The sequence below is a fragment of the Dasypus novemcinctus genome, chromosome 9 (assembly GCF_030445035.2).
Source record: "Dasypus novemcinctus isolate mDasNov1 chromosome 9, mDasNov1.1.hap2, whole genome shotgun sequence".
In the NCBI taxonomy this organism is placed as follows: domain Eukaryota; kingdom Metazoa; phylum Chordata; class Mammalia; order Cingulata; family Dasypodidae; genus Dasypus; species Dasypus novemcinctus.
Genome location: NC_080681.1, coordinates 127,516,120 through 127,543,223, shown reverse-complemented (window position 1 = coordinate 127,543,223; position 27,104 = coordinate 127,516,120). Strand labels below are relative to the sequence as shown.

Below are 27,104 nucleotides of genomic sequence, written 5' to 3'. Positions count from 1 at the left end.
ACCTCCGGACCAGGAAAAATCCCGAAACAGCCCGGTCCCAAAGAGTCTCCGACGCCTCCCAGCCGATTCCCTCCAGGAGCTAGTAACCGGGAAGTTCACTCAGCCGCCATCTTGCCTCCTCTCCCCTGTTCCATACATTCTTATGGAACAGAATGTAATGCCAATCCCTTCAACAATGGCACTCTGAATTGATCACTGTAGCTTTACAGAGGTATTAAAATTGGGTAGGATGATTCTTCCAACTAAGTTTTCTTTTTCAAAATTATTTTGGCTCTTCTAATTCTTTTGCTTTTCCATATAAATTTTAGAATCAGCTTGTCTATATCAACAAAATAAACTCTACTGGGATTCTTATTAGAATCCATAGGTCAGTTTAGGGAGAAATGACATCTTTACTATATTGGGTAATATACTGAGTCTTCCAAGCCATAACGATGGCATATCTCTAAATTTATTTAGATTTTCTTGGCTCTCACATAAGATTAACCACATTGAGAATAATGATGTCCAGCAAAAAGAATAATTAATAGTTTTCAGCACACAGACTGTATTAGTCTGCCAAAGGGGTGCCAATGCAAAGTACCAGAAATCTGTTGGCTTTTATTTTTTAATCTTATTTTTTAATATACTTTTACTTTTAAAAGATACATAGATCACATAAAATGTTACCTTAAAAAAATATGAGAGACTCCCATATGCCCCATTCCCCACACACACACCCTTTTCCCACATCAACAACTTCTTTCATTCGTATGGTACATTCACTGCATTTGATGAATGCAATCTGAAGCAATGCTACACAGCCTGGATTATAGTTTACATTGTAGTTTACACTCTCTCCCAGTCCATTTGATGGGTTATGGCAGGATATATAATGTTCTGCATTTGTCCCTGTAATATCATTCAGGACAACCCCAAGTCCCAAAAATACCCCCATATTATACCTCTTTTTTCCCTCTCCCTGCCTTCAGCAACTCCAGTGGCCACTGTCTCCACATCAGTGATATAATTTCTTCCATTGCATGAGTCACAATAATTCTATAGTGAATAACAGTAGGTCCACTCAAGTCCATATTTTATTCCCCAATCCTAAGGACTCTGAGATGGTGATGTCGACTTTACCTCTTGAGAGGGGGCTTTGATCCCACATGGCTGATGGATGGGATTCTCCTGCTTGCAGTTGTAGATGCTCTCGATTCCTTGGTGTGGTGGTTGACCATCCTCACCTCCTTGTTAGCTGACCTGGGTAAGTCCATCTGTTGGCTTTTATAAAGGGTATTTATTTGGGGTAAAATGTTACAGTTACAAGGCCCTAAGGAGTCCAACAACGCAAGGCTGCCTTCTCACCAGTCAGCTGCCCGTGTTGAAGCAAGGTGATAGCTGACCTCTGCCTGGTCTCTCCTTTCCCTGTGGGCTTCCAGTCCTCTCTGTCCTGGTCAGGGCTCGTCTCTCAGGGCTTCTTACATCCAAAGCAAACTATCAGGCGAATGGCTCATCTCTCCCCAGGGCTGTAGCTGTTTGAGCCTTCTCCTTTCTGTCACATAACAAAGCTTTCTCCTCTGCATCTATGGAGCTCTCTCTCCCCACATGTCTTCTTGAGTGAGTGTCCATTTACACAGGCCCACCAGGGGGCGGGGATTCAACCAGAGTTACGCCACACTGCTGGAGCCCAGTCAGAAGCCCTGACTTGATTTTATCAAGTAAACTTAATCAGAGGCCCCTCACTCGATTTAATACAATCCAAGAGTACCACACCCAGAGGAAGAGATTAGTTCACAAACAATCTTTCACTTGTTGGGATTCATAAATAATCTCAAACTGCCACACAAACCCTGTACATATTTTGTCAGATTTACTTCATTGAGGGGAGAGCTCTGTAAATAATATTGTAGATCTTTTTTTTATTTCATTTTCTAATTGTTCATTGCTAGTATGAAGAAGTAGGAATAATTTTTCTATGTCGACCTTGTATCGTGCAATCTTGCTAAACTCTCTTAGTTGTTCCAGATTTTTTGTAGATTGCTTAGGATTTTCTACATAGACAATCATGTTGTCTAGGATTGTTCCAATCCATGTATCTCTTACTTTGTTTCAGGTTTGTCTGTTTTTTTTGTTTTGTTTTGTCTTGTTTTCCCTTATTGCACTGCCTAGCACTTCCAGTAAAATGTTGAAGAGCACACTGAATGGTAAGAGTGGACAGTCTTGACTTGTTCCTGATATAAGGGAAAACATTCTATCTTTTATCATAAAGTATGTTTTTGTAGGTACCCTTGACCAAGTTGAGAAAGTTCCCTTTTATTCCTAGTTTGCTGAGAGTTTTATCATAAATGGATGCTGAATTTTGTCAAATATTTTGTCTGTATCCAATGATACATTTCTATAGTTTTCCTTCTTTAGGCTGTTAATGTGATGAATTACATTTATTGATATTCAAATAAAGAGTCTTGCATTCCTAGGATAATCTCCCACTTGGTTATAATGTATTGTTATTTTTACATATTGTTGGATTCATGTGCTAATATTTTGTTGAAGATTTCTGCATCTATTTTCAAGAGGGATATGGTTTAAGATGAATTGACCCATTTCATCTAAGTTGTCAAATGTATATGCACAGAGTTTTTCAGAGTATTGCTTTATTATCCTTTTAATACCTGTGTGACCTGTAAGGATATTTCCTGTTTCATTCCTAACATTTAGTAATTTGACTCTTCTTTCTCCTTTTTTCAGTCTTGCTATAGCTTTATCAATTTTGTTGATCTTTCACAGTATTCAAAATCAATATTTTACTAATGTTGAAGTTTTTTCACCATATAGGTCTTTTTAATCTCCCTAAGTTATAGTTGTCTTATGTATTATATCTATATACCTTGAAAACCCCTTAGACACTGCTATACTTTTTGCTTTCGACCATCAAACAAATTTTAAAGAACTCAAGAGGACAAGAATACTATTTACCATTTCTGTTGCTCTTTCTTCACTTGATGTTCCAAGTTTCCCTCTGGCACCACTTCCCTTCTACCTGAAGAAATTCCTTTACCAATTTAGAGCATGTCTCCTACCAATAAATTCTTTAAGATTCAGCTAGTCTGAGAAAGTCTTTATTTCACCCTCATTCCTGCATGCTATTTTTTCTGGGCTCACGATTCTTTCTGTTAGCATTTTTAAAATGCTGTTCCATTTCTTCTGGCCTCTGTGGTTTCTGATAAATAACCCACAGATACTCAAATGGTTGTGCCCTATAAGTAATGCAGTATTTTTCTCTCACTGCCTACAAGATTTTGTCTTTAGTGCAGCAGTTTGATTATGATGTATCTGGGTGTAGGTTTCTTATGATTTATCTTTGGAAATGGCTGGGTTTCTTTGATCTGTCCCAAATTTGGGACTTTTTACCCACTTTTTTTTTTCCAATATTTTTTCTGCACTGTACTTTCTCCTCTACTGGAGTTCCAACAGCACAAGGGTTAGCCTTTTAGGTATTGTCTTATAGGTCCAAAGCCCTATTCATTCTCTTCCTATCATATGTCTTTCTGTAGCTCATAATTTCAATTGATTTAACTTTAAGTTTACTGACTTTCTTCTGTCATCCCCATTCTGCTAATGAACTCAATTAATGAGTTTATTTCAGTTGCTTTGCAGTTGTAAAATTTCCATTTGATTCTTCTTCGTATCTCCTATCTTTGTTGAGACTATCTTTCCATTTGTTTTAGGTGTTCACCCTTCTTTCTTGGACCACACTTTTATATGGCTGCCTTAGTCTTCGCTGATAATTCAACATTTGTGTTATCTCTGTGTTGATGCATCTTGTCTTTTCCTGTGCAAATTGAGATTTCCTCATTCTTCATATGCCAATTAATTTTAGATTGTTCCCAGACATTTTGAATATTATCTTATTAGACTGTGAGTCCTGTTTAAAGTCCTCTAGAGAATGTTGCTATATTTTAGTTTTAGCAGGAATCATTCTGGTTGGGTTGAGGTCACAATTTCTGACCAACCTCCTATGTGGTTTCATGTTAGTTCTATTTTCAGAGCCTTTTCAGTGTTATTCGGATATCCCTCACATGTGTACCACCCAGGGGGTAGCTGTGAGACTGGGTGGTAGTATATCCCATAGTTTATTCCTCAAAGTCTTTAGTATGCTGTTTAGGGTCAGATTCACACATGTGTAGCCTGGGGGTTAGCCCAGAGTTTCAAAAACAATTTCATGCCATCACTTTCCAAGCTGCTTCCTCTCTACAATCTCTCTAGTACTTTCCAGTACCCTGGGGCTTTCCTTTTCAATCCTCCAGCCAGAAAGATAGGGCTTCAGTTTGCCTGCAGTGTTGCATTTTTCCCACAACTGTGCCTAAATCCAGGGCCAAGCAGTGGGAGGACAAAGTGTTTTTTTCAAGAGGGACAGAAGTATTTGAGAGAGCTAAAATTCTCATCTATGATTATAGGAAAGTAATATATAATATTTAAAATTGATAAACTAAGAAATAATAGCACTAAAAGCAAATTATTTAGTAAATAAAAGTAAATATCATAAGTCACAGCTAAGAGTGGAATCTGGCTGCTTCCAGGGTGGGAAATTTAAAATAAAAAGACAATTATTCATGGATGAACCTGGAGGACATTATATTGAGCAAAACAAGCCAGACACAAAAGGACAAATACTGTATGACTGCATGACTATAAACCAAATATATTGTGTAACATATTGTATTATTTTTTAAAAAAATGTATAGGTATCCAGTACATTTAATTGAGAAATGTATGTTTTTATTAACTGTTTTCTTGTTAGTTTTTAACTGTTTATATTTTCAATTATTATATGTACAAAATAAAATTTTTTAAAAAGATAATTATTTACTCAAGGAAAACAAGATTGAAGAAAGGAAACATAATCGTAATAAACTACTTAACATCACAAAAAGTACCACTGAAATAATTGTGACATAAACCCTAAAATGTACTTAGCAAAAAGTCATGAGGTATCTATAATTAGGTAGGTATTTATATTTTCCTTCATTAATATCTGCCACTCCCACTTAAGTGTAAGTTCCACAGGAGCAGGCACACTTTTCCTCGAGTATATGTAGCTACTCAATAAAATCCCAGAGACTGTGTGAATGAATGAGATCAAGAATCATCCCAGGGGGAGGGGCAGGGAGTGAGGAAAGGTCAGAACAATGCCCAGGTTTCCACCTGCCTGATGGGAGAGATGCTGGCACCATCAGAAAAGACCGGAACTGGTTTCCGCACACTGCATCTGCTAAAAGCAGGGACTCTCGACCGGGGGCGATTCCCCACTCCCAGGAGACACTGGGCAATGTCTGGAGACATTCTGGTTGTCACAACGGGAGGGCTGCTAATGGCATGGATGGGTAAAGGCTAAGGGCGCTGCTAACGACCCTCCAGTGCACAGGACAGCTCCCCTCAACAACGAATTCCCTGGCCCAAAATGCCAGTAGCACTGAGGTTGAGAAACTCTGATTTAGAAGTGGTATTCCTTGTGGAAAATGTCACTATTTGATATATTTGTGTCCATAAGATGGTCAAACCTTCAAAACACTCCTGTCCTGATATCATTTGGACACCTAAAGTGAAGGAAATACAGTGGCACGGCAAGCCTAAAATTAAATAGAATATTTATTTATACACACACACACATGCATACACACACACAGAAGGGGAGAGAACAAGAGAATGGCAATAGCTCCAGGATTTCTAAAGGCAATTTTATAAGAAGGGCTCAAACTAGACCATGCAGGTATGTGGCAAAATATGGTCCCACAGTGAGCAAGATCTACCTAAGAAAAGCTGCACCATCAGCTGTTCCCTTATTCAGACCCCAGAGCTTTATCCAAGCCATAAAGAACGATGCTGAAAAGCATGGGCTGGTAGAGTCAGCAGGCAGTGACACACTGAGATAACAGGTACGATCTTACCTTAGAAAAATGAGACAATTCAGTGCTGAAAGGTTTATATTTGCAATGCTGAGACCAGCCACAGCGTATTTTAGGAGTGTGAGTAGAAGAATCAAACAAAATCCTAAACGAGAAACGCCACCACCTCTCTGACTCGCGTGCCATCTGCCGGGCAGTGGTCTCCTCGCGGCATCTGTGGAATCCTGGGGTTATTAGTCAGGCAAAGAGGTGCTGATGCAAAGTACCAGAAAACTGTTGGCTTTCATAAAGGCATTTATTTGGAGTAGAAGCTTACAGTTACAAGGCCCTAAAGAGTCCAACTCAAGGCTGCTTTCTCACAAAGTGCCACGAGTTGAAGCAGGACGGTGGCTGACCTCTGCTGGGGGGGGCCTGCCCCTCTGGGCTTCCTCCCCCAGCTGCAGCGGGCACAGGGCTTGGCTCTCAGGGCTTCCTCTCTCTCAGCAGAGAGTTTGTTTCTTTCTGGGCCTTCTCAACTGTTCTGGTCTCCTCCCAAGGTCAGCTGTAAGTTTTCAGACAAATGGTCCATCTCTCTCCTGGGCCCCAGGATCAAAAATGACAGAGCTCTCTCTTTCCGCATGTCTTGAGTGACTGCCCATTTATATCGGCCCACCAAGGGGGGGGCACTCAACCAGAGTCACACCTTACTAACGTGCTCCAATCAAAGCCCTAATCTTAACTGGTAACTTATCAAGGACCTTTCAACTGAATCCAATATAATCAAAGAGTTCATATCTAGAAGACTAGATTAGTTTGCAAACATAATCCTTCTCTTTTGGGGATTCATATATCTCCAAGTATCAGAGTGGGCCACATGATTAAAGACCCTCCGAGGCCACCCACAGGCTGGGGGTGGGGAGGCCAGGGATGGGACCCCCACACACACGCTTCTACTAGCCCCACTCCACTTTTGGGTGTGTTCTATATTGGGGTTCAGGTCACGTTTCATTTCAAAAATGCTTTTCAGCAGACTGAGACCACTCCCCACACACACCATGGGCCCACCCTTCATGTCCCAAGGAGAAGACCGAGGTCCTGGGGCCACGTGAGTGATGACGTCGCCGACGGCTGGACCTGGAGCCAGACCACCGGGCTCCTCTGCGTCCGCTAGAAAACATGCCGCAAAGGCCACGCACGGCCATCCTCTCACACCACAAGCGTCCCGAGAGCCCTCTCTACGAGGACACAGTACAGCAGTGGCTCTCCACACAGAGTGCAGCAGAAGAGTCCCAGGTCCCGCCAGCCACCCCGAGATGCCAGAGGGGTGGGAGCTTCCATGGCCCAATGTAAAAGTGGCCTCACCGAGTCTATGTCAGACCCAGCCATCAGATCTTTGTTCCTAAGAGCACGCTCAGGACAGGAAGCGATTCTGTTCACAAACACCTGCAAGGTTGCCAGCCAACTTCTGGTCTTGGGAAGGAATGAACTGGCCAGAGACCGGCCAAAAGGAACAGAGCCTGCTGGAGGCCTAACGGCTTACCTCTTCGGAGCTCATGCTGGATGAGGGCACCTTGTAGACGAGGCAGTGCGAAGGGTTGGGCCGGACTCCGCCCTGCAGTGGCAGGGTGACCCTCCCTGAGCTGGTGTCCGGCGAGGGGGCCCACGCAGCCCAGCGGACCAGGTGCATACAGGCCAGGCTGGGCAGAGAGGTGACCGCTGCCTAGAACACAAACAGAGCACATCCTTCCTGAGTCCCAAGTCGCCCCGGCAGCGGCCGCAGCACTGTCAGAGGTAAAACTGAGCCGCAGGGAGAGTCCCTTCCACGTCACAGAAGAAGGGGCCGAAGTGGAAGGAGGACAGGGCAGCGAGCAGGGCAGCGGCCTGCCCTCCCGAGGCCCTGCCCTCCCCAGGACCCCTGCCCACCCGCGGTCTCCTGGTCCCAGCTAGCAAGGGCTTAACTCTGAAAGATCAACAACATTGTCACAACACCCCTGGCCCCCATCGTCGTGCACCTGCAGCTCTGTCAACACCCTGACCCTTGCCAACGGCAACCTGAATCCCCTGGACAATCCTCAGGAATAGCACTTCACGTTGGTGAGAAGAAACTTTGTAAAATAACGAAGACCACACAGAGATATTCAATTGAGGGCTACTAGGACACACTTTCCTCAGCCAAGAGCAGATGAAAGTGGTACATTTTACACATGAAATTTTGTATGTCATGAAATCAATCAGATCAAATTTCCTGCGTTGCTCCTTTTTTCACCTTCTCTATCGATGCTGAACAAGGACACTTAGGAAACTCCGAGAATTAGCATGCCACGTTAAAGGAAGACATTTTTACAGAGTCTCAGGGCTCCTCTCAGCAAAGCAAGGGTTTTAAGAAACCACATTCCTCAGTTTATTTAGGAAGAGTGAGAGCCCAGCTCCAGGCCCGCGTCACGCCCTGGAGCTGCCCCCCCACCCCTCCGGCCTCGAGGGTGACCTGGGGTGGCCATCACAGAGCAGCCCCAGGCTCTGACCAAGGTCCACAGGCAGTGGTGGCCCACATGAGCGTCACTTGGAAGGCACTTAACTTCGACAGCGGGGTAGAACGGAACCCAGGGAAGGGCAAGTCCCACGCCGGGGCAGAGCTGCAGTCCCCGCAGGAGCAGCGGGCTCTGCTGCGCCTCCCAGACTGTGCAGGCCAGACGGAGGAGGCAGCAGGCGAGCCAGCCTGTGCCCCAGGGGCCCTGGTCTGGCGGTGACCGAGGCCACTGTGGTCGGGACAACGGGGGAGAATGGGCCCATGGTTCGCCTAATGCCCCTTCCAGGGTGAGAGGGCGCCTGTGTCCTACAAACAGGATCAAGGACTGCCCAAGAACGGGAGGCTCCTCGCGTCATGGTGCAGAGGGCTCGGTGCTCCTCGGCTAAGCCCGCCCCAGGCGCTAACCCCGGGCAGCCCTCACGGCCTACGCTGCAGTGACCGGGAGGGGCCCAGGCGCTGCCCATGATGGGAAGGAAGCGCCAAGGAGGAAGCGGGGCTTGGGTGACTCAGAGGTCTGCCGAGTCGGGCCACCTCCTGTGACCTCCCATGCAGCCAGGCGGGGGATCCCAGGACCAGCATCCAGTTTCAGTCCCCTCTTCCCAGAGCCCCCTTAGAGCTACCCTGGCCCTCAAACACCCAGGGCGTGGGAGCCACTGCTGGAGCCAAGTTCTAGGTCACAGGGCAAGATGCTGCCAAACCCAGGTCCCTATCAATTCAATAAGGAAAACAACCCTTTCTCCTATCCTGGAAGAGCCAAGAATTAGAAAAGGAAGAAACCTGAGCCTGTCACCCGTGCCCACTGCCGACATCTGTCAAATACAAAAACAAACACTGTCTGTCTCCAGTCAGCTGAAGGGCAGCTTATAAAATGGTACTGAGCAAGATACAGTGTATCTATATGAAAAGGTTATTAAAAATCCCTGGCTTTTTAAAAGTGAAATTCTTATTAATGTATTTGGAAAATGGCTGCTACGAAAGGTAAAACAGTCATCTCCTATAAAACAGAAGCTTATTACAAGGTCAAAAATAAAAATAAAACATATCCAAATTTTTATGCTGTCTGCACAAGTCCTTCCGGTTTAGTTTTCAAATTTGGTGATTCTGCTGTCGAATTTTTCCAGTTTCTGCGTTCTCTTGAGTTTTTCGGCTCCCAATCAATACAAATCTCTTCCGTGTGGAATAACTGACGATCACATAAATAAGCATTTTCCTCACTGTTGTTTTAACATCTCTAACAAAAAGGGAAGGCTGGCGAGTTATTGATCACTCCCTCTCAAAGGCTCCAGCAGGCTCATTAGGGGCTGGCAGCAACTCGATGGCTGTTCATTAGCCTGCGTCAGCTCACGATGGCCCCCGGGCCCTCCCTGAATCCTACCCGCTCTTTGGAGAAGGTCAAGCCAGAGCAGCTGTGGGAGCAGGCTCCCCCACCAGTGACTTCCGGGGCTCAGGATGAGAACGGCAACTCGGTCACTTCTTATCCTGACAAACTGGGTTTGAAGTCATGCAAATTGGGAGAGAGGGAAAAAAACCAGCCCATAAAGCACTAGTGACTTTTTACTGAATTGTTCTCACTTACACTTTTAATTGTAAGAGCAAACAACAGACAAAAGGCCAAAGCATACACTTGGACCGCAGCAGCTTTTGTCCCCCACGAAGGCAGGTACTGGGCAAAGTTGCAAACAGGAAACCGACATATGACCCGGGGGTTCCTTGGCGGGGCAGCGCACTGCCGTGAGTGCCAGCACCCGCGCACGTGCCGTTCCTTGGAAAGAGGGTTTCTGCGGGGGCAACTGAGTGAAGGTGCTTAAGGCCCACAGATCACTCTGGTCTATCTGGGTGGGCCCCAATCCAAGGACACGCATCCTAAAAAAGAAGAGCAGAGGGAGGCCCACAGAGGAGAGAGCCCAGGCGCGCAGGATGCCAGCAAGGACGGCCACGGCCACCAGCAGCTGGACAGCCACGGTCACCAGCAGCTCGACGGCCATGGCCACCAGCAGCTCGACAGCCAGGGAGGCACCTCCCTCGAGCCTCTGAGGGAACAGGCCCAAGGGACCTTGGTCTCGGCCCAGGGAAACTGATGCAGAGCAGTGAGGGCATACACGTCTGCCATTTGACCCACCAAGCCGTGGTCCTTAGAGCAGCCATGGACACTACCACGGCCCCCCAGTGGCTTCTGTCCCCAGTCAACGTAGAGGCAGGTTAAGACCTCGTGTTGTACTCATCCATTGCTGGTGGGAATGCAGAAGGATCCAACCATTCTGGAGGACAGTTTGGCAGTTTCTCAAAAAATTATCCATAGATTTGCCATATGACCCAGCAATACCACTGCTGGGCATATAACCATCAGATCTGAAAACAAGGACACAAACCGATATATGTACACCAATGTTCATAGCAGCATTGTTCACTATCGCCAAAAGTTGGAATCAATCCAAATGTCCATCAACAGATGAGTGGATCAATAAAATGTGGTATATACACACAATGGAATACTACTCAGCTGTAAGAACCAATACACTACAATCGCACGTGATAACATGGATGAACCTTGAGAATCTTATGTTGAGTGAAGCAACTCAGGCATTGAAGGACAAATACTATATGACCTCAATGATATGAAATAAGTTAACTGCCTCAGAGAGCTAGAGTCTGGAAAAGTGGCTTACTGGTAATCGGGGGGTGGAGGAAGGATGTGAGTTAATGTCTGTAGGGGTGGAATCTGTGATGAGCTGGGGGTAAGTATGAGCACAAAGAAGGGACAAAATGGGGGCAAGGGGTTACCTTCGGGTGGGGTTTTCTGGGTTTGAGGGGGGCTGGGGATGGGAAGAGGGGTAATATGGTCCAAGAAATAGGTGGGAGGGAGGGGCAACATACAAACATGGGAGAGTGCCAGAAGTTCATTGAGAACTAAATGCTGAGTAAAACGTATCAAAGTATAAGTAGGAGGGTTACCTGGTTAGGACGCTCAGGGGGTATGGTCTAATGCGGGAGGACTCGGAGGGAATAGCTGAAGGCTCATTTTGCCAAGGTGGGTTCTACCATTGGGTGGGGTGGACCCATATCCTGGGGAAGACTAATGCCGTCGAATAGAGAGAACTGTATCTCTCGTGAGAAAGGACAGCTCCCAGGGCATTAGATTGGCAGGCGTTGTGGGCCCTAAGGGGAGGGGAAAATGGACGTGCAATGGATGGAACAAAGGTAAATAAGGGGGCAAAAGAGGAGTTATGTGAGAGTACACGAGGATGAATATAAAACAGCTAATATTACACCAAAAACATATAGGGGACGACAGACTAATAATGAAAACCATAAGACAAAACATAGGATAACTAAAAAATTTAGAAAACTGTACAACCTAAAGTATGGACCACATAGTAAGCACAAATGTTACTTTGTCTGAAAACTATAGTTTCGGAATCTGTACATCAGTTTCAGGAAATATGATATGAATAAGTTAAAAGATCATTGCTGTGGAAGGGAAAAGGTTTTATGGTGGATCTGGGGAAATACTGTATATTGTATATATGAATTTTGGTGATCTAAGACTCTTCTGAAGCTGACATTATGTTGGGATTCACTTTACGGGAAGTTTTGGATCACAGAGTGGTTCAACAATGGCAGCAGAGGAATACTGATATGGGATGTTATTGACAGGATATATATGGTTGACAGGGAGTTATACAGGGCATATGCCCAGGGTATATGGTAATGTCTATATATACTCATAGTGGAAACAATTAAAAACAACAGCTGGGGGGGTACTGGGCTCCTGGCCGGGGGGTCACTGTTGTGGGCCCTGGGAGAGCAGCGGCAATCCTCCAGGTGCAACGGCAAGAACCAGGAAGGAAGGAGGGCCCAACAGTGGGCTCTTGATACTAATGGCTACACTTTTGAGCCTATGCACCTGCAATAAGAACAAGGCCTAGAGTAGCATTGTGCCTGGGGGTTTCCTCCTGACAGCCTTCATGTTACTCAAATGTGGCCACTCTCACAGCCAAACTCAGCGTGTAGATGTGATGCATTCCCCCCAGCATGGGACACGACACCCGGGGATGAGCCTCCCTGGCACCGAGGGATCACTACCACATACCAGCTGAAAAAGCAACTAGAAACTGACCTTGAATTAAAGATTCAATGCGGAACAGCAGAATATACCTGTCTACATATAATAACATGACTTCGGGAAGCGGTTTGACCTAATGTAAGGGGGAAATGGAAAGGAGAAATGAGATTATAAGGCTGTGAGTCTCTAAAAAAGAGTCTGGAGGTTGTCAGAAGGAATACCCCTATGTACAACTGAACAGAGTCTAAGAGACAGATAAGGTAGATACAACCCCAGGTATTGGTTCTTTTGAGGGATAAAGAGACCCACGGGTTCTATGGTCATGGCAGAAGGGGTTCACTGCCATGACAGATGGCCCTTCTTTGGAGCTGGTGTTTCTGCGTGATGGAAATGGACTCAGAGGGGATCTCTTTTCACAAGACTTGCATGCTACTTTATTGGAATTGTAGTCGGTGCTGGGTTTAAGATATATGTAGGGGATCTGAATCTCTGGACTGATAATATGACACCCAGGCCCAGAGCCTCAACAGACTTCAGCTCCTACACTTTGACTTATTGGACTTACTCCACTCAGCTAACATAGAGTTGAAGAAGGTCAACCACCACAACATGGAGCCTAGAGTGTCTACAACTAGAAGCGGGAAGAGTGCATCCAGTACCCATGTGGAATCTAAGCCCTCACTTGACATAGGTGTGCAATGGACACAACCAATCCAATGTCCACAGAGAAAATGTGGAATGGGTGTGGGAACGGTAGCCATGGGGGCTGCTGGGTGTGGGGAACGGGAGGAAGAGATGAGATGTGGAGGCGTTTTCAGGACGTGGAGTTGTCCTGGATAGTGCTTCACGGACAATTACGGGACACTGTAGATCCCCCCAGGGCCCACTGGATGGAACGTGAGAGAGTCTGGGCTATGATGTGGACCATTGACTATGGGGTGCAGTGATGCTCAGAGATGAACTTACCAGGTGCAATGGATGTATCACGATGATGAGAGAGAGTGTTGCTGTGGGGGGAGTGGGGGGCGGGGGCGGTGGGGTTGAATGGGACCTCATATATTTTTTTTTAATGTAATTAAAAAATAATAATAATAATAATAATAAATAAATATTTTAAAAAAAAAAAAGAGACAGATAAGGTAGCTACAACCCCAGGTATTGGTTCTTTTGAGGGATAAAGAGACCCACGGGTTCTATGGTCATGGCAGAAGGGGTTCACTGCCATGACAGATAGCCCTTCTTTGGACCTGGTGTTTCTGCGTGATGGAATTGGACTCAGAGGGGATCTCTTTTCACAAGACTTGCATGCTACTTTATTGGAATTGTAGTCGGTGCTGGGTTTAAGATATATGTAGGGGATTTGAATCTCTGGACTGATAATATGACACCCAGGCCCAGAGCCTCAACAGACTTCAGCTCCTACACTTTGACTTATTGGACTTACTCCACTCAGCTAACATGGAGTTGAAGAAGGTCAACCACCACAACATGGAGCCTAGAGTGTCTACAACTGGAAGCGGGAGGAGTGCATCCAGTACCCATATGGAATCTAAGCCCTCACTTGACATAGATGTGCAATGGACACAACCAATCCAATGTCCACAGAGAAAATGTGGAATGGGTGTGGGAACGGTAGCCATGGTGGCTGCTGGGTGTGGGGAACGGGAGGAAGAGATGAGATGTGGAGGCGTTTTCGGGACGTGGAGTTGTCCTGGATAGTGCTTCACGGACAATTACGGGACATTATAGATCCCCCCAGGGCCCACTGGATGGAACGTGAGAGAGTCTGGGCTATGATGTGGACCATTGACTATGGGGTGCAGTGATGCTCAGAGATGAACTTACCAGGTGCAATGGATGTGTCATGATGATGGGAGAGAGTGTTGCTGTGGGGGGAGTGGGGGGCGGGGGCGGTGGGGTTGAATGGGACCTCATATTTTTCATAATGTAATTTAAAAAAAATAATAAATAAATAATTAAAAAAAAAAAAAAAAAAAGACCTCGTGTTGTTTCATGAGGTCTGCCTTTATCAATCCAGTGAGGCCTTGCCCAGGTCCCCAGGTCACTGTCCCACCCTCTGGGGCGCCACGAGCACCACCGACTAGGGACAGCTCTGCCCAACCTTTAGTCCCAAGGACTCAAAATGTCCCCGAGGTGACAGCAGCACCCGTTCAGCAGCGTGAAACCCTCCGTCCAGAGTCCTCCTCCTGTCCGGCACCCTCCCCCCGCCCACCACCCTCCTTCCAGAGACCAGGCCAGGCCCCAACTTCCTTTGGTCCTCAGCTGAACACAAATGACAAATTGTGCCAAAATACTTCCCCTTGCTCCTAATACCACACAAACTGCCGGGCGAGAAGAGGCTGTCTTAAGAAAAGAGGGAGAAAGTCGGAATTATAATCCAGACCAAGGAAGGGACAGGGATCGAAAGGTGCTTGTGAAGGAAGCTACGTGTGCCAGCTGTGCCCTGGCCCTGCCCTGGGGCCACACAGGGTGCAGGGAACGCGCGTGTCAGCACTGTCCACAAGTCATGGCTGCGGATCAGGCCAGCGCTGTCGTGGGTGTGGACATTACATACACCCCCGTGAGAGGACACCCATGCATGGGCAAGGGGCAACTGCGCACAAGGGCCGGGCGCAGCAGCTAAGAGCTCAGGTGGGGGCTGAGTGCGAGTCGCCCCAGATTCCGTGCTCTCCTGCGTCCTCGTTAAAGGACACAACATTCCTGGCCCATGAGGCGAACTCTCCGCGGCCTGGGAAACTGACACCCGGAGAGCAGGGGTGAGCGAGAAGCAGGACCCAGGCCAGGCCCACTTCTCCTTCCCTGTGGAGCACGAGGAGCCCGGGGGCTCAGGGCGGCCCGTGGGCCTCGCCAGCTCCGATCAATCGCCCAGGTCCAAGGCGGGATCAGGCTGACGTGATCCGCTCCGGAAAATGGATCAGTTCACACACCAAAACCTTTCCCCACCCAGAGTCAGTGCACTCAGCACCTGCCGCAGGCCAATTCTGCACACGGTTCACGTGGAAAAGGAAACCCACAGCACGGGACTGAAGGGACCCAGCAGGCCCTCAGGCAGCACAGGCCACGCAGGGCCAATGAAGCACACAGGAATGACGTGTGGGACAACACTTTCATTTCAATCTACTGAGCAAAGTCATTATTTTTAAACTTTTACACAAGCAATGAAAAAACCTGGGGCATGGTTGTAAAGAACATTCTATGTAACCTAATACAGTTCTTCACACTGGCAAAGGGTTTAGAGCACTTTGCCCTCAGTGCACAACAGGCATCAACCTAACAGTGGCTGAGAGAAGCAACAGCGACGTGCTGGGAGCCTAGAGACGGGGCCCACGCTGGCGAAAGGCCCAGGACGGCCAAGGGCCCAGGACAGCCAAGGGCCCACGTGGTGAAGGGCCCAGGACAGCCAAGAGCCCAGAACGGCCATGGGCCCAGGAAGGCCAAGGGCCCGGGAAGGCCAAGGGCCCGGGAAAGCCAAGGGCCCAGGAAGGTGAAGGACCCAGGACGGCCAAGGGCCCGGGAAGGCCAAAGGCCCATGCAGGTGAAAGGCCCAGGACGGCCCAGGACCCAGGACGGCCGTGCTCAGCTTCCTCAGGAGACCTTTCGCCAAGGGGCCTGGCAAAGCCAACGACTGCCGGCCTGCCAGCACTTGTGAGCACTCGAGTCCAGCCTCACAGCCCAGCATCCATTCCTGTGGGCCTCGGGGTGGGGTCAGCACGGCCCCCGCAGTGGCGACCGCGCTCCAGGGAAGGGACCGACATGAGGTCAGTCTCACAGTCTCCTCTGAAACATTATCCAGGGATCCTGGGAGAAGGAAGCCCTCCTTCCTGCGGAGTCACAGCTGGGAAGACGTAAGCCGGCAGCTGTCTGCAGCCACGGTCCCCACCCCGACTCCCAGGGCACCCAGAAATCCTGCAGGGCCAGCAGAAGGAACGCACACAAGAGAAGCCATGGGCGAGCAGCCTCCCACCCAGGACGGGCAAAGCCCTTGGAAGGACTCAAAGCACCAAGAATGACAACACTGACAGCTGCACTTAATCAAATGACAAACGTCTCAAGACTGTGTAACCACTGGGGGAACATGGGCCAAGGGGACATGCATTTCTTACAAACACATGTAACTCTACAATTATCTCAAAATCAAAAAATTCAATTCAAAAAAGTGGTACGTGGCCTAAGAAAAGGACTATATAAAGTGCTAGTAATGAGGACAACCACATTATCCACAGGCATACACAAAAAAATAGTGTTAAGTTAGAACATATGACGGGGCAGAAGATTCCATTTCACCATGACGGCACAAAAAATTAAACAAAAAAGAAACTGTTCAAAATCTGCACTTGAAACTACAAAAAAAAAAAAAAACCTCATGAAAGACACAAAAGCAGGCTAGAACAAATGGAAAGATGTGCTTTGTTCTTGGTTAGGGCTGCTCAACATCCCCAAGGAGTCAGCTCTCCCTACGCTAATTTATCAGTTCAGAGCAATCCAAATAAAAACGTCAATAAGCATTTTTGGTGGTGCTAGACTGCTGGCCAGTTGGAAAAATAAATATGCAAGGAAAGCCAGAAGAGCGCCGCGGGGCGGCTGTCGGGCTGAAGGGGCAGGGGCACCCTAGCCTCAGCATGAGGCCAGGACAGGGACTCCAGGGCAGCCAGGAGGGGGCAGGAAGCCCAGGACCAGCCCAGGACCAGCGTCCGGCAAAGGAGCATCCACCTCGCCGCGGCAGAGAAGGGCCTTGAAGAAGTGGTACTGAGACCCCAGAGGGCCCTGGGAAGAAGAGGAGATCCATTCCTCACACCACACCCGAGAGGAAATCCCCAATGATCAGAGAACTAAACATAAAAAAAATGAAACTGAACACTAAGAGAAAACATGGGGGAATTCCCCTGACCTGGGAGTCGGCAAAGGCTTTTTTCTGTGACTAAATTTCCAGATGTAACAAAAGATAAATTTGACATTAAAAACTGTTTTAAGTTTACATGGCAGCAAAAAAAGGAAAATAAAAGACAACGGATGAAGCTGGAATAAAATGTTGGCAATCTGTAGCACAGATTAAGGGCCACACTCCTTAACATATGAGGAAAACAAAAAATTCTATTGAAAAATGGGCAAGAGAAATGAATAGAAACTCACAGACCCATGAAAATATGTTCAAATTCACTCACAATAAGAGAACTACAGATGAATACCACATCATGATAGCCCGTCACCCATGGGACCAGCAGAACGCAGAAACTTGCCCAGAGCGACTTTGGTGAGACCGTGGGGAGCAGGGCCCCAAGGCAGCCCGTCACCGGAGGGAAGCGCAGTGTACAGTGCCTGCGGACGGGCAGCGGGCAGCGTCGTCCGACACAGGAGTTCACCTCTCCACCAGCAGCCCCACTTCTGGGAACTGACCCTGAAGTCACATCAGATTGATCTGCATCTGCCTCAGGGCATTTGCCTCAGCCTGACTTATAATAACTGCAAAATACTGGAAACAATGTAAACACCCAAACACAGGACATTGGCTACCTCAGCCCCGTGCACTGGTGACAGAGCGCCATGTGGCCTGGAGGAAAGAGGGGACAGCCTCTTGACCTGGGAAAGGCAGGCATGGTAAGAGAGTCTGTGAAATTGAGAAAAAGTAAAGTACGAAAGAGTACACAAGTCCAGTCCCCTTTCTGTGTGGAGGGAGAAATAAGAAAACACTCATGTATCTGTTGATATTTATAGGAAGCGACTCAGGAAGGAGAAACCGGGAAACTACAGGCAGGGACCGCCGAGGCATGGGGAAATGGTGGAAGGGATCCAAACGTGTGATGCTTTCCTGAGATTACCTTTCTGTACGGTTTTGACTTTCAAAAGCATGTTAGTATTCTTTATAATGAAAAAAGAAAATTAAGTAAAAAAGGAAGGGGGAGAATAACTAAAACTGAAAGCAAACCGAAACCAATGAACCCAAGTAGATTCAAATGAGTGGCAGAAGCACACCACAGACTGGGGGTGGGGGGGTGAACGACAAATCCAGGAGACATGTGACTCCTTGCCTTATGAAAACACTAACGACAGTCTCGGTGGAGAGTGGGGGGCAGGGACAGTGTGGAGGGCTGCACACGAGCATGAACTCTAGTCTGAACTCCTGGTTTGCAGCACTGCAGGTAAAGCAATTCTGCAGTTGCAGGAGGGAGCCAAGGAGGAAACGCGCTGGGGACGGTGTGAGCCAAGGTTGCCTCTCTAGAACAGGAGGTCAAACATGGAAAGGCAGGCAAGGACAAACCTGGCGGGGAGGGACTGGGCTCTAAGGCATCGAGGAGAGCACGTGCTTTGTAGAGTACATGGCTATGGATGTGTACATGTATGTGTATGTGTGTACACAGATCTATTTAGGAATATGTAAGTATATGTGCAGTCACGTGTATACCTGTGTACATCTGTACAACTTCTCAGCTCTGCTCACTAACGGAGCCTAAAAGTACCCTGGGGCCCACGTCTTAATTTCCAATAAATGCCCCCTGAAAAGAACCAGGACTTAGCAAAACCAAGGAAAGCCTGAGAAACCGTCAGGTCAGGGGAGCCAGAGGAGACGTGACAACCAGCCAAGCTTTTGTCCTGGACGAGAGCCCAAAATGAAAGAGGACATAAGGTAAAACCAAGGAAACCCAAATAAAGTCAGCCCCTTAGTTAAGGAAAACGCATCGATACTGGTTCCCTGGGTGAGACAAAGGCCCCACAATAATGCCGGTGCTGATATGGGAACCTGGGGGGAGGGGGTATACAAGAATTCTCTGTACTACCTTTGCAATTTTTCTATAAAACTAAAAGAGTTCTAAAATTAAAAGTGCCTTGTCATATATTAATTATATGTATAAGGAACCACAGTTCCTCACAGAAATGGTCCCCTCCAAGGCTGGAGCAGGGAAAACACAGGATACACCTGAAGCTTCTTGTTATGCCAGAAAGTAAGAAAAGTGGCCAAAACATAAAACCCAATGGAGGACAGTCAGAGGACACAGAGGCCAGCCTCAAGGGACGCCAACGGCCGAACCCAGGACAATTTGAGCATCAAAGTAATCAGGGACCGTAAGAGATTGCAAACCCCTGACAATGGGCTCCGTGACTCCACACCAGCACAGACTCCACGAGTGAGGGGATCAGTCAAGCGCCGGGGATCATGGCAGGCCCCGGCGGGCAGAGGCTGCGGCGGACAGGTAAGCGTCGAGGGCAACCTCCGCAAGGAAGACAGGTTCAAGAGGGCAGCGCGGCCGGCTGCCCTGTCTGAGAGAGCATGTGGATGTGGAGCGGACGCTGCCTGATCCTTCAGAGCCTCCCATACACAGCTTATTTGCTGCATGTATAAAAACACTCACTCCAGGTGGGAGAAATCACACCACACCTGACCAGGTGAGGGGTATTAACAGTGCCAACAAGGTAAAGATGACACTGTGCACCTCTGACGTGACCCCAAGAAGGACGCGACCTCACTTACAGAGTGTTCTGGCCGGGAACGCATCATCTGATTCCAATCCCCAGGAAAACAGCAGGCAAACACAAAACAAGGAACATTGTGTTAAAGGAAAAAAAAGGAGGAGCATCATAACCTTAAAAAATACTGAAGTCATAACAACAAGGAAAGGCGGAGGAGCGTTCCAGAACCACAGCAACTAACTAAACGCCCTGGGCGATCCCCACCGGACCCTGTTCTAAAGGCAGGAAGGAGGCTGTCGAGGACGCTGCGGACCAACCACAGAAGTGGGATGAGGACGGCGACGCAGGCCCACCTGCAGGCTCCGTGAACTCAGGTGGCGCGGCGCTGCAATCGTGTAAGAGCACAGCCTGGTTCTAGGGAAATACACGCCAAGGCACGCAGGGCGCAAGGGCCCGAGCACTGCAATTTACTCTCAAGAGGGTCACAAAAAATAGGAGAGTGTGCCTCTATGCAGAGAGGGGTGCAGATAAAGTGAATGGGGCAGATGTGGGCCCCAGGTGCATCTGCATCAAGAGTAAACCCGTGTTCTTTGTATTTTGCATCTTTTCTGTAAATTTGAATTTATTTCCAAATAAAAGGATTTTAAAAAAATTTAAAGCCTTACTATGTCATTAAAACAAAAAGTACAATATCAAGAAAATAAAAAGGGAAGTCACGGGCTGAAAAAATATTCCCATATCTAATGCAGAACATGAATCCAGAATACACAAAAGAAAATCCTACTGACCCAATAAAAAGGCAATCTACCCAAAACAAAAGTGAGCAAAATAAGTGAACAGGAACATCACAAAGGAAAATAGTGAGTGGTCAAAAAACACGATGGAAAAACATTTGACATCACTGATCACTAAGGAAATACAAGTTAAAACCACTAAGCAGCACCACTCCACAGCGCTGGGATGGCGGAGACGCAAATGACGGGCCGAGCTCGAGCTGCTGAGGATGTGGCGCGAATGCCTGGTCCAGTCCTTGGAACACTGGCATTTCCTATCAAGAGAGAACATTCCTATCCTGTTACCCAGCACATTCTCAAAAGAAATGAAAATACACGTCCAAAAACACTCGCCCAGGAGTGTGCAGAGCAGCTGTATTCATAAACTAGAAATAGAGAGAGAACGAGGGAGCACATTCATTCACAGGGGACTCCACAGCAAAAATGAAGATGGCACATGGCTGGGTCTCCAAACCGTTAGGTTGAATGAAGAATCCAGGCACCTAAGAGGACAGGCTCTATCGCTCCGCTCAGGTGACGTTCTGGAAGAGGTAGAGTTAATCTAGGGTTGCCGTAGGCTGAGTAATGGCCACCCAGACATCAAGCCCTAATCCCCGCACCCCATAAGCGTGATGCCCCTGCAGACATGACAGGAGAAGAGTCCTGGGCTGGAGATGCTGTCCGGATCACCTGGTGGGCCCTAAATGCTGTCATAAGTGTACCTAGGAGAGGGTGAAACATGAGATGACACTCAGGACAAGGCGATGTGAAGACCAGGCAGGGAGATGTGAGACCCGAGCCAAAGAAGGCCAGCAGCCGCCACGGTGGGAGCAGGCTCCTTCCCTGCAGCAGCCTGAGAGACGGGATTTGGATTTCTGGCCTGGAAAACTGGGAAAGCACACGTTTGTGTTGTTCTAAGCCACTTGATCTGTAGTAAGGTGCTACAGCAACCACAGGAAATCAAACCAGCCTCAGCCGGATGAGGTCTACCTCTCTGGATGTCCTGCTCTACGGTGAGAAGTTTCACAAAGAGCCTCAGGAGACGGGGACTTGTGGCTCCTGATCTGAAACACAAAGCCCAGCCAAGCAGGTGCCAGGAGCCTGGCCCAGCTGGATTCCTCAAACTTTAGGAATAAGGACACACGAGGTGACGAACTCAGTGAGGCCATTTTGAGAATAAGTCACAGCGTCAACTGCCACGCGAGGAAACCACCCGGCGAGGAGACTTGCAGGCCGCCCAGCCCACACGTCAGGACCCCCGTGCAGAGATCACGGTCCCGGTAAAAGCGCGTGTTTCTGGTGTGTCTATTTCTGATTAAGTAAAAGAGTCAAGAAACATACACCCAGGCTGCCTGGGTGCTTGACATGAAATTTATGTTCACGTTTTAGGAGTGATCGTGGTGTTAAAGTTTTTAAGCCCCTAACTTTTAAAGGACTTACTGAAACATGTACACATGAAGCAAGGCGACATCTAGGATCTGCTCTAGAATAATCTGGGAGAGATGCAGAAAGGGGCCACAGGCCGTGACTTGGGAAGTGGGGTGCTGGGCACACGGGGTTCACTGGATGCTTCTCTCTACTTCTGAAGATGTTTAAAATGCTCCATAATGAAAGGTTGTTTTTTAAAACAAAAGTACATGCTGAAATGATGTTTGGAATTTGCTTCAAAGTAACTCAAAATGGTTGTGGGTGTGGACAGAAATGAAGCAAGGCTGTTCGGGAAGCTGGCGACTGTTGAAGCTACCTGGGGTTTGCTAGACTACCCAGTCCACAATTATATGTTTGAAATTTATCATGTAAAGTTGCTTTTTTTTTAAGTAGAGAAAAAGAAGAAAGAAATTCTCAACCCAAATATAAAATGGGTTTGAAAAGGCCTCTCCCAATTGAAGACTGTCGGCAGCACACAGAAATGTTAAGGAAGCGGGCACACGCCGGGGAGTGGCGTGTCCCTCCAAAGGCCAAGGCCTGACCTTCCAGGGAGGCCCCCGTTCCTCGTGTCACTGCTGTCACAGGGCCAGGCCCCTTGGGGCAAGGACCAAGAGCCTAACCTGGCCCAGTCATCGGGATTTTCCTCTCCAACAGCTAAATCAGTTGGTATGGGGAATGCTTGAACTCAGCTCACACCAACTGAATGCTTAACACATTTTCATTGTTCCACACAGCAAGCCATTTGAGTGGAAAATTATTTTAGACGCCAGAACATTTCCTTTTTGGATTACATTGAAGAAAGTACACTTGATGCCAGTAAAGGAGAATTCGATATTCCACATTAGGATAAACCCACCACCTCAAAACCCATTCTTGAACTACTCCAGGGCCCATTCCAAAAGCACCAGGACACAGCAGCACTGGCTAAACCAGTGGCCAGGGGCTCGGCACGCCAGCGAGGAGCAGGGAAATAACAAGGTCAAGGAAGACATCTCAGTTTCAGCACACAGACTTCAAAACCACAATTACAATTAGCATTCTTGAGACATTATCTAAATGTAAATGAGGATTCCAGAGTGATACAGGTACCCCACAGCGAGCACCCCAGGTTGCACTTCCTCCACCAGCAGCTCATCTCAGCTGCCACCACCGATGCTCGGCCAGCGCCTTAGGTGCCCTCGCCAAGCCCTCCCCGCCCTGGAAGCCCCTCCTCCCAGGAAAGCCTCACACCCGACCCCGGGCACCCCGGTTCCTGGCCTCACCCTAGCATATCTGCACAGAGTTGTTTCAAGCTGAAACTTCTGGTAATAAATAGAGAAAACAGAACTGGGGACAGCAGCTTCATTCACATGAAGGTGGTCCAGGGTTGGGTGCCACAAGAACACCTGCCTCTCGAGTGCTTCACTACGTAGGTGACTGGAGGTGTGGACACTGCAGAGCTCAATTCGCCGCTGCCAGAATATACCAGAAACACAGCATATGCTGCGACACCTGCCCTCCTTCCTTGGGCTGACCCTTAACGTTCGTTCCTCAGTCCCGTATGTTCTCTCGAAACAGTGAGTGACAGCATGCCAGCTCACCTCAGAAGACACCACATTAGCCACTTTTTTTAATTTGTTAAATTGATAATGGTTTTTTCAAACATAAAGTTGTATCTTAAGAATGGTATGATTTGGGTTTTCCAATGAATCTACATTGATGGTGTAACACTGTCTATATATTATATTTCTTCCAACTGAATTCTACAAGTTCTTACTCTTAGTTATAATATAAGCATGGATAAACTTAATTCTAAGAAAACTTTATCACTTGTGCATATTCAAGCTTTACTACACTTAACGTCATGTGAGGAATACATTAAAATGGCCTCCTTTTTCAAAATGGTTATTGGCCAGATAATTATGAATTAACACCACGAGGATTCATGGTGCCTTCTGAACTGTTTCTCTATTACTATCAGTCAGAAGGATGGCCCATTTGCCATTAAACGCGAATGATTCTAACAAAGCCGTCTTTTCGAAGAAGAAGCGTTTTCTAGAAGCACACTCCACACTTGTACCCACACTGCTAATCACGGCAGTGCTTCCCACAGAGGAAGAGGGCGCTGCCGACCGCCGGGGACCGTCGCAGCGAACCCTGAGCACCAGATCATCATGCTTACGCTGCCGTCCAGCCCAGGAGGCATGTTCAACACGTACTCCAGCTGGAAGATGACTGCAAACGCGGGGTGACTGACCATCTCTGGGAGTCGAAGGCGGCTTCTCAAAACCAGAGCCTGGTTTCCAGAGCTGGAGGAGAAACAGAGCACAGGGGCGGTGACAGCAGGGGCCCCATATGCCAAGTGCCCACCCCTACCCCGGGTGCCCGGGGGCCCCTACAGCTGCTGGGCTAGGGAGTCGGCCAGCGCCACGCTGCCGAGCTCCTCCGTGTGGTCATTCCCCAAACCAGTGATTTTCTAAGGACCACAGTGAATGCTTTCCAAGCACCCGAGCTTGTCTGCAGGAGGAGGGACTGATATGGCTGAGTCGCCAGGGAGGACATGGCGAAGAGGGAGGTTCCCCTCCTGGGCAGACAGAGACGGTAACACCTGCCCCGTCTGCCCGGGGAAGCGCTGGGTTGACCGCAGCGGGAGCCCTGGGGGGCGGGGGTCTTCACTCTGGTTCTCCGCCACATGAGAAAGCAATCAGGAGCACATCTGCAGAGGCTACGCGTGGTCTCCACAGACCCTCAGCAGCCACCAGCTACAAGCTTCCGTCATGCTAACTGCGAAGCTGTCACCACACAACAACACTACAACGCTGGTGTGGACCCCTTAGCAAGAGGACATACGGGACTATGGGGAAGACTGTGCAGCCACGAGAACCCCAAATGGACCACCCGGCTTTCCTGCTTGACCACGGAATTTCACCTCCATTCCTCGTCATCTCCCCCGCCCACCCCACTATTTCCATGGGGCTGGGACCCAGCACCCTATTCAAAATACCTGGCCTTCAGAGGGGAGCCGGCTTTCCTGCTGAAACTGGCGGAGCGCGCCCACGCCACCTCCGCCTCGGGCACGAGCACCACGATGTGGGGCCGCTGCACAAAGCCCAGGCCGTTGTGCACGCCCACGTGCAGGCGTCGCTCCAGGATCTCCAGGGCGCGGCCGTCCCGGGGGCTGCTCCCCTAGAAGAGGCACAGAGCAGCCAGCATGAGCCTCTGGGCAGAAGGGGAGGTGAGCTCCCCAGGAAAGCCCCAGCGGGGAGGCGCACAGGGGCAGGAAACCAAGGGAAGTGTACACATTTCCCGTCAGATGTGCCTGGTCCAAACGAATCCGAGGAAACACTAACAAAGCCAACCCGGCCTGCTGGCCTTAGTGCCTTTTCTAGGTAGTTCTAGGTTTTCTGACATGGGCCAGAGCTTTTCAACACAATTCTTTTCTCCATACAGCCCCCCTTGGATGCCTGATCACCCAACTCTTATCCTAGGTTTCCAAAGCTGAGCTGAAAATTCTCAGAGTCTGGGGGAGCTCACGTCCCCCTGTCGAGGGGGGATCATGATAGGGAGGCCCCTAGGGGCTGAGGGCACTGCCCAGCATCTGCCCCTGCCCCTCCCCCTGCATCAGAGCCTTGAGACCTGGGGGGAGGGGGGCAGGAACACAGTCAGGTGCTGTAGCAGTTTGATAGGTTATGAATTCCAAAAATAGATACTGGATTATGTTTGTAATCTGGTCTGTACCTGGGCATGACTGGGGCTTTGACTGGGCCACGTCATTAGGGCATTGAGTATCCACCCCTTGGTGGGTGGGACTTGCAGATAAAAGGCATGGTAAAGGACAGAGTTGAGGGGTTTTGATGCTGGGGCTTTTAATGCTGGAGTTTTGATGTTGGAGTCTGATGCTGAAGTCTTATGCTGGAGCCCTGGGGAGCGGGACAGAGCCATTCGCCTGAATGTCTCCAGCTGACCTTGTGGAGAGAGGCAAAGCCTAGAGAGCCTCATCGTCTACAGTTGACCTTGTGGAGGAAACAGAGGAGCTGAGCCCAGAGGAATCTAGGAAGCCTGAACCCTCACAGATGTCAGCAGCCATCTTGCTCCAACACGTGGAAATAGACTTTGGTGAGGGAAATAACCTACGCTTTATGGCCTGGTATCTGTAAGCTCCTACCCCAAATAAATATCCTTTATAAAAACCAACAATTTCTGGCATTTTGCATCAGCACCCTTTGGTTGATTAAGTCATAGACCAATAAAAATGGAATCTGTCCAAAAGAAATCACTGGATATTAAAGTGTTTCATCTTAGCCAAAAGTATACAGGCACTCTACCAAATGGCTGAGACTAATGCTCCAGGCTATTGCTGTTTATCATGTGAGCTTTGCTAAACGATTCCTGAATTTTCAAGATGTCTTCACTGTCCATTGTCAAGCTGAACAGACCTGAATTCAGCCTGTTAATCTTTGGATAATGAAAATAAAGTTATGGAGATAATGGAAACAAAAACACAAAGATAGTAAAAATACATAATGAAATGATTTTGATGGGACTGTAGAAAATTCAAAAACGATACTCTTAAAACACCTCTACCCTCTCGGAATCTACTTGGAGCAATAAGAAAACAGCAGGAGCTACACCAAGAAAATGCATGTTTCTATTTGAATCCTGTTCTCTGCTTTGTTTTTATGATTCACGAGTATAATAATGTGGAACTACACTGTCAACAATGCATGCAGAACAAAACAAGTCCGTCTCAGATTTTTAGATGTATATGTATACAAACAGACAGTAATTTGCTAGTAACCATAGGCTACCGGAATGAATACCAACTTATTGAACCACTTACACACAACACATAAATATGAAATGCCTACTGCGCTCCCAACATGCTTCAAAATACATCAGTGTGATGGCGAACAAAGCCAGGCCCTGTCCTGGGGGAGCTAACAGTCAACAGAGCAGGAGCCAGGCTAAGCCAGAAACAAACAGAACCACCAGCCAGGCACCCTGTGGCAGGGTGAGCACCTGGGGGCGTGCAGGCAGGTGGGCGC

The 27,104-nt window shown here is 48.1% G+C and overlaps 1 protein-coding gene across 42 annotated transcripts in view; it reads right to left on the bottom strand.

Moving 5' to 3' along the window:
• NPHP4 (nephrocystin 4) overlaps positions 1 to 27,104 on the bottom strand; it is a 167,644-nt gene that overhangs the window by 74,513 nt on the left and 66,027 nt on the right. For 39 of the 42 annotated variants that reach the window (XR_011649774.1, XR_011649780.1, XR_011649775.1 and 36 more), the window contains 3 exons: positions 25,064 to 25,245; positions 24,242 to 24,368; positions 7,405 to 7,584 (listed from right to left, as the gene is read on the bottom strand). Coding sequence is in view for 31 of the 42 variants with exons in the window: in XM_058304571.2 (XP_058160554.1) it covers positions 7,405 to 7,584; positions 24,242 to 24,368; positions 25,064 to 25,245 (489 nt within the window). In the remaining 11 variants the exon portion in view is untranslated. The remainder of the gene's footprint in view (positions 1 to 7,404; positions 7,585 to 24,241; positions 24,369 to 25,063; positions 25,246 to 27,104) is intronic. The other 3 variants (XM_071217806.1, XM_071217823.1, XM_071217821.1) reach the window with 1 other exon arrangement.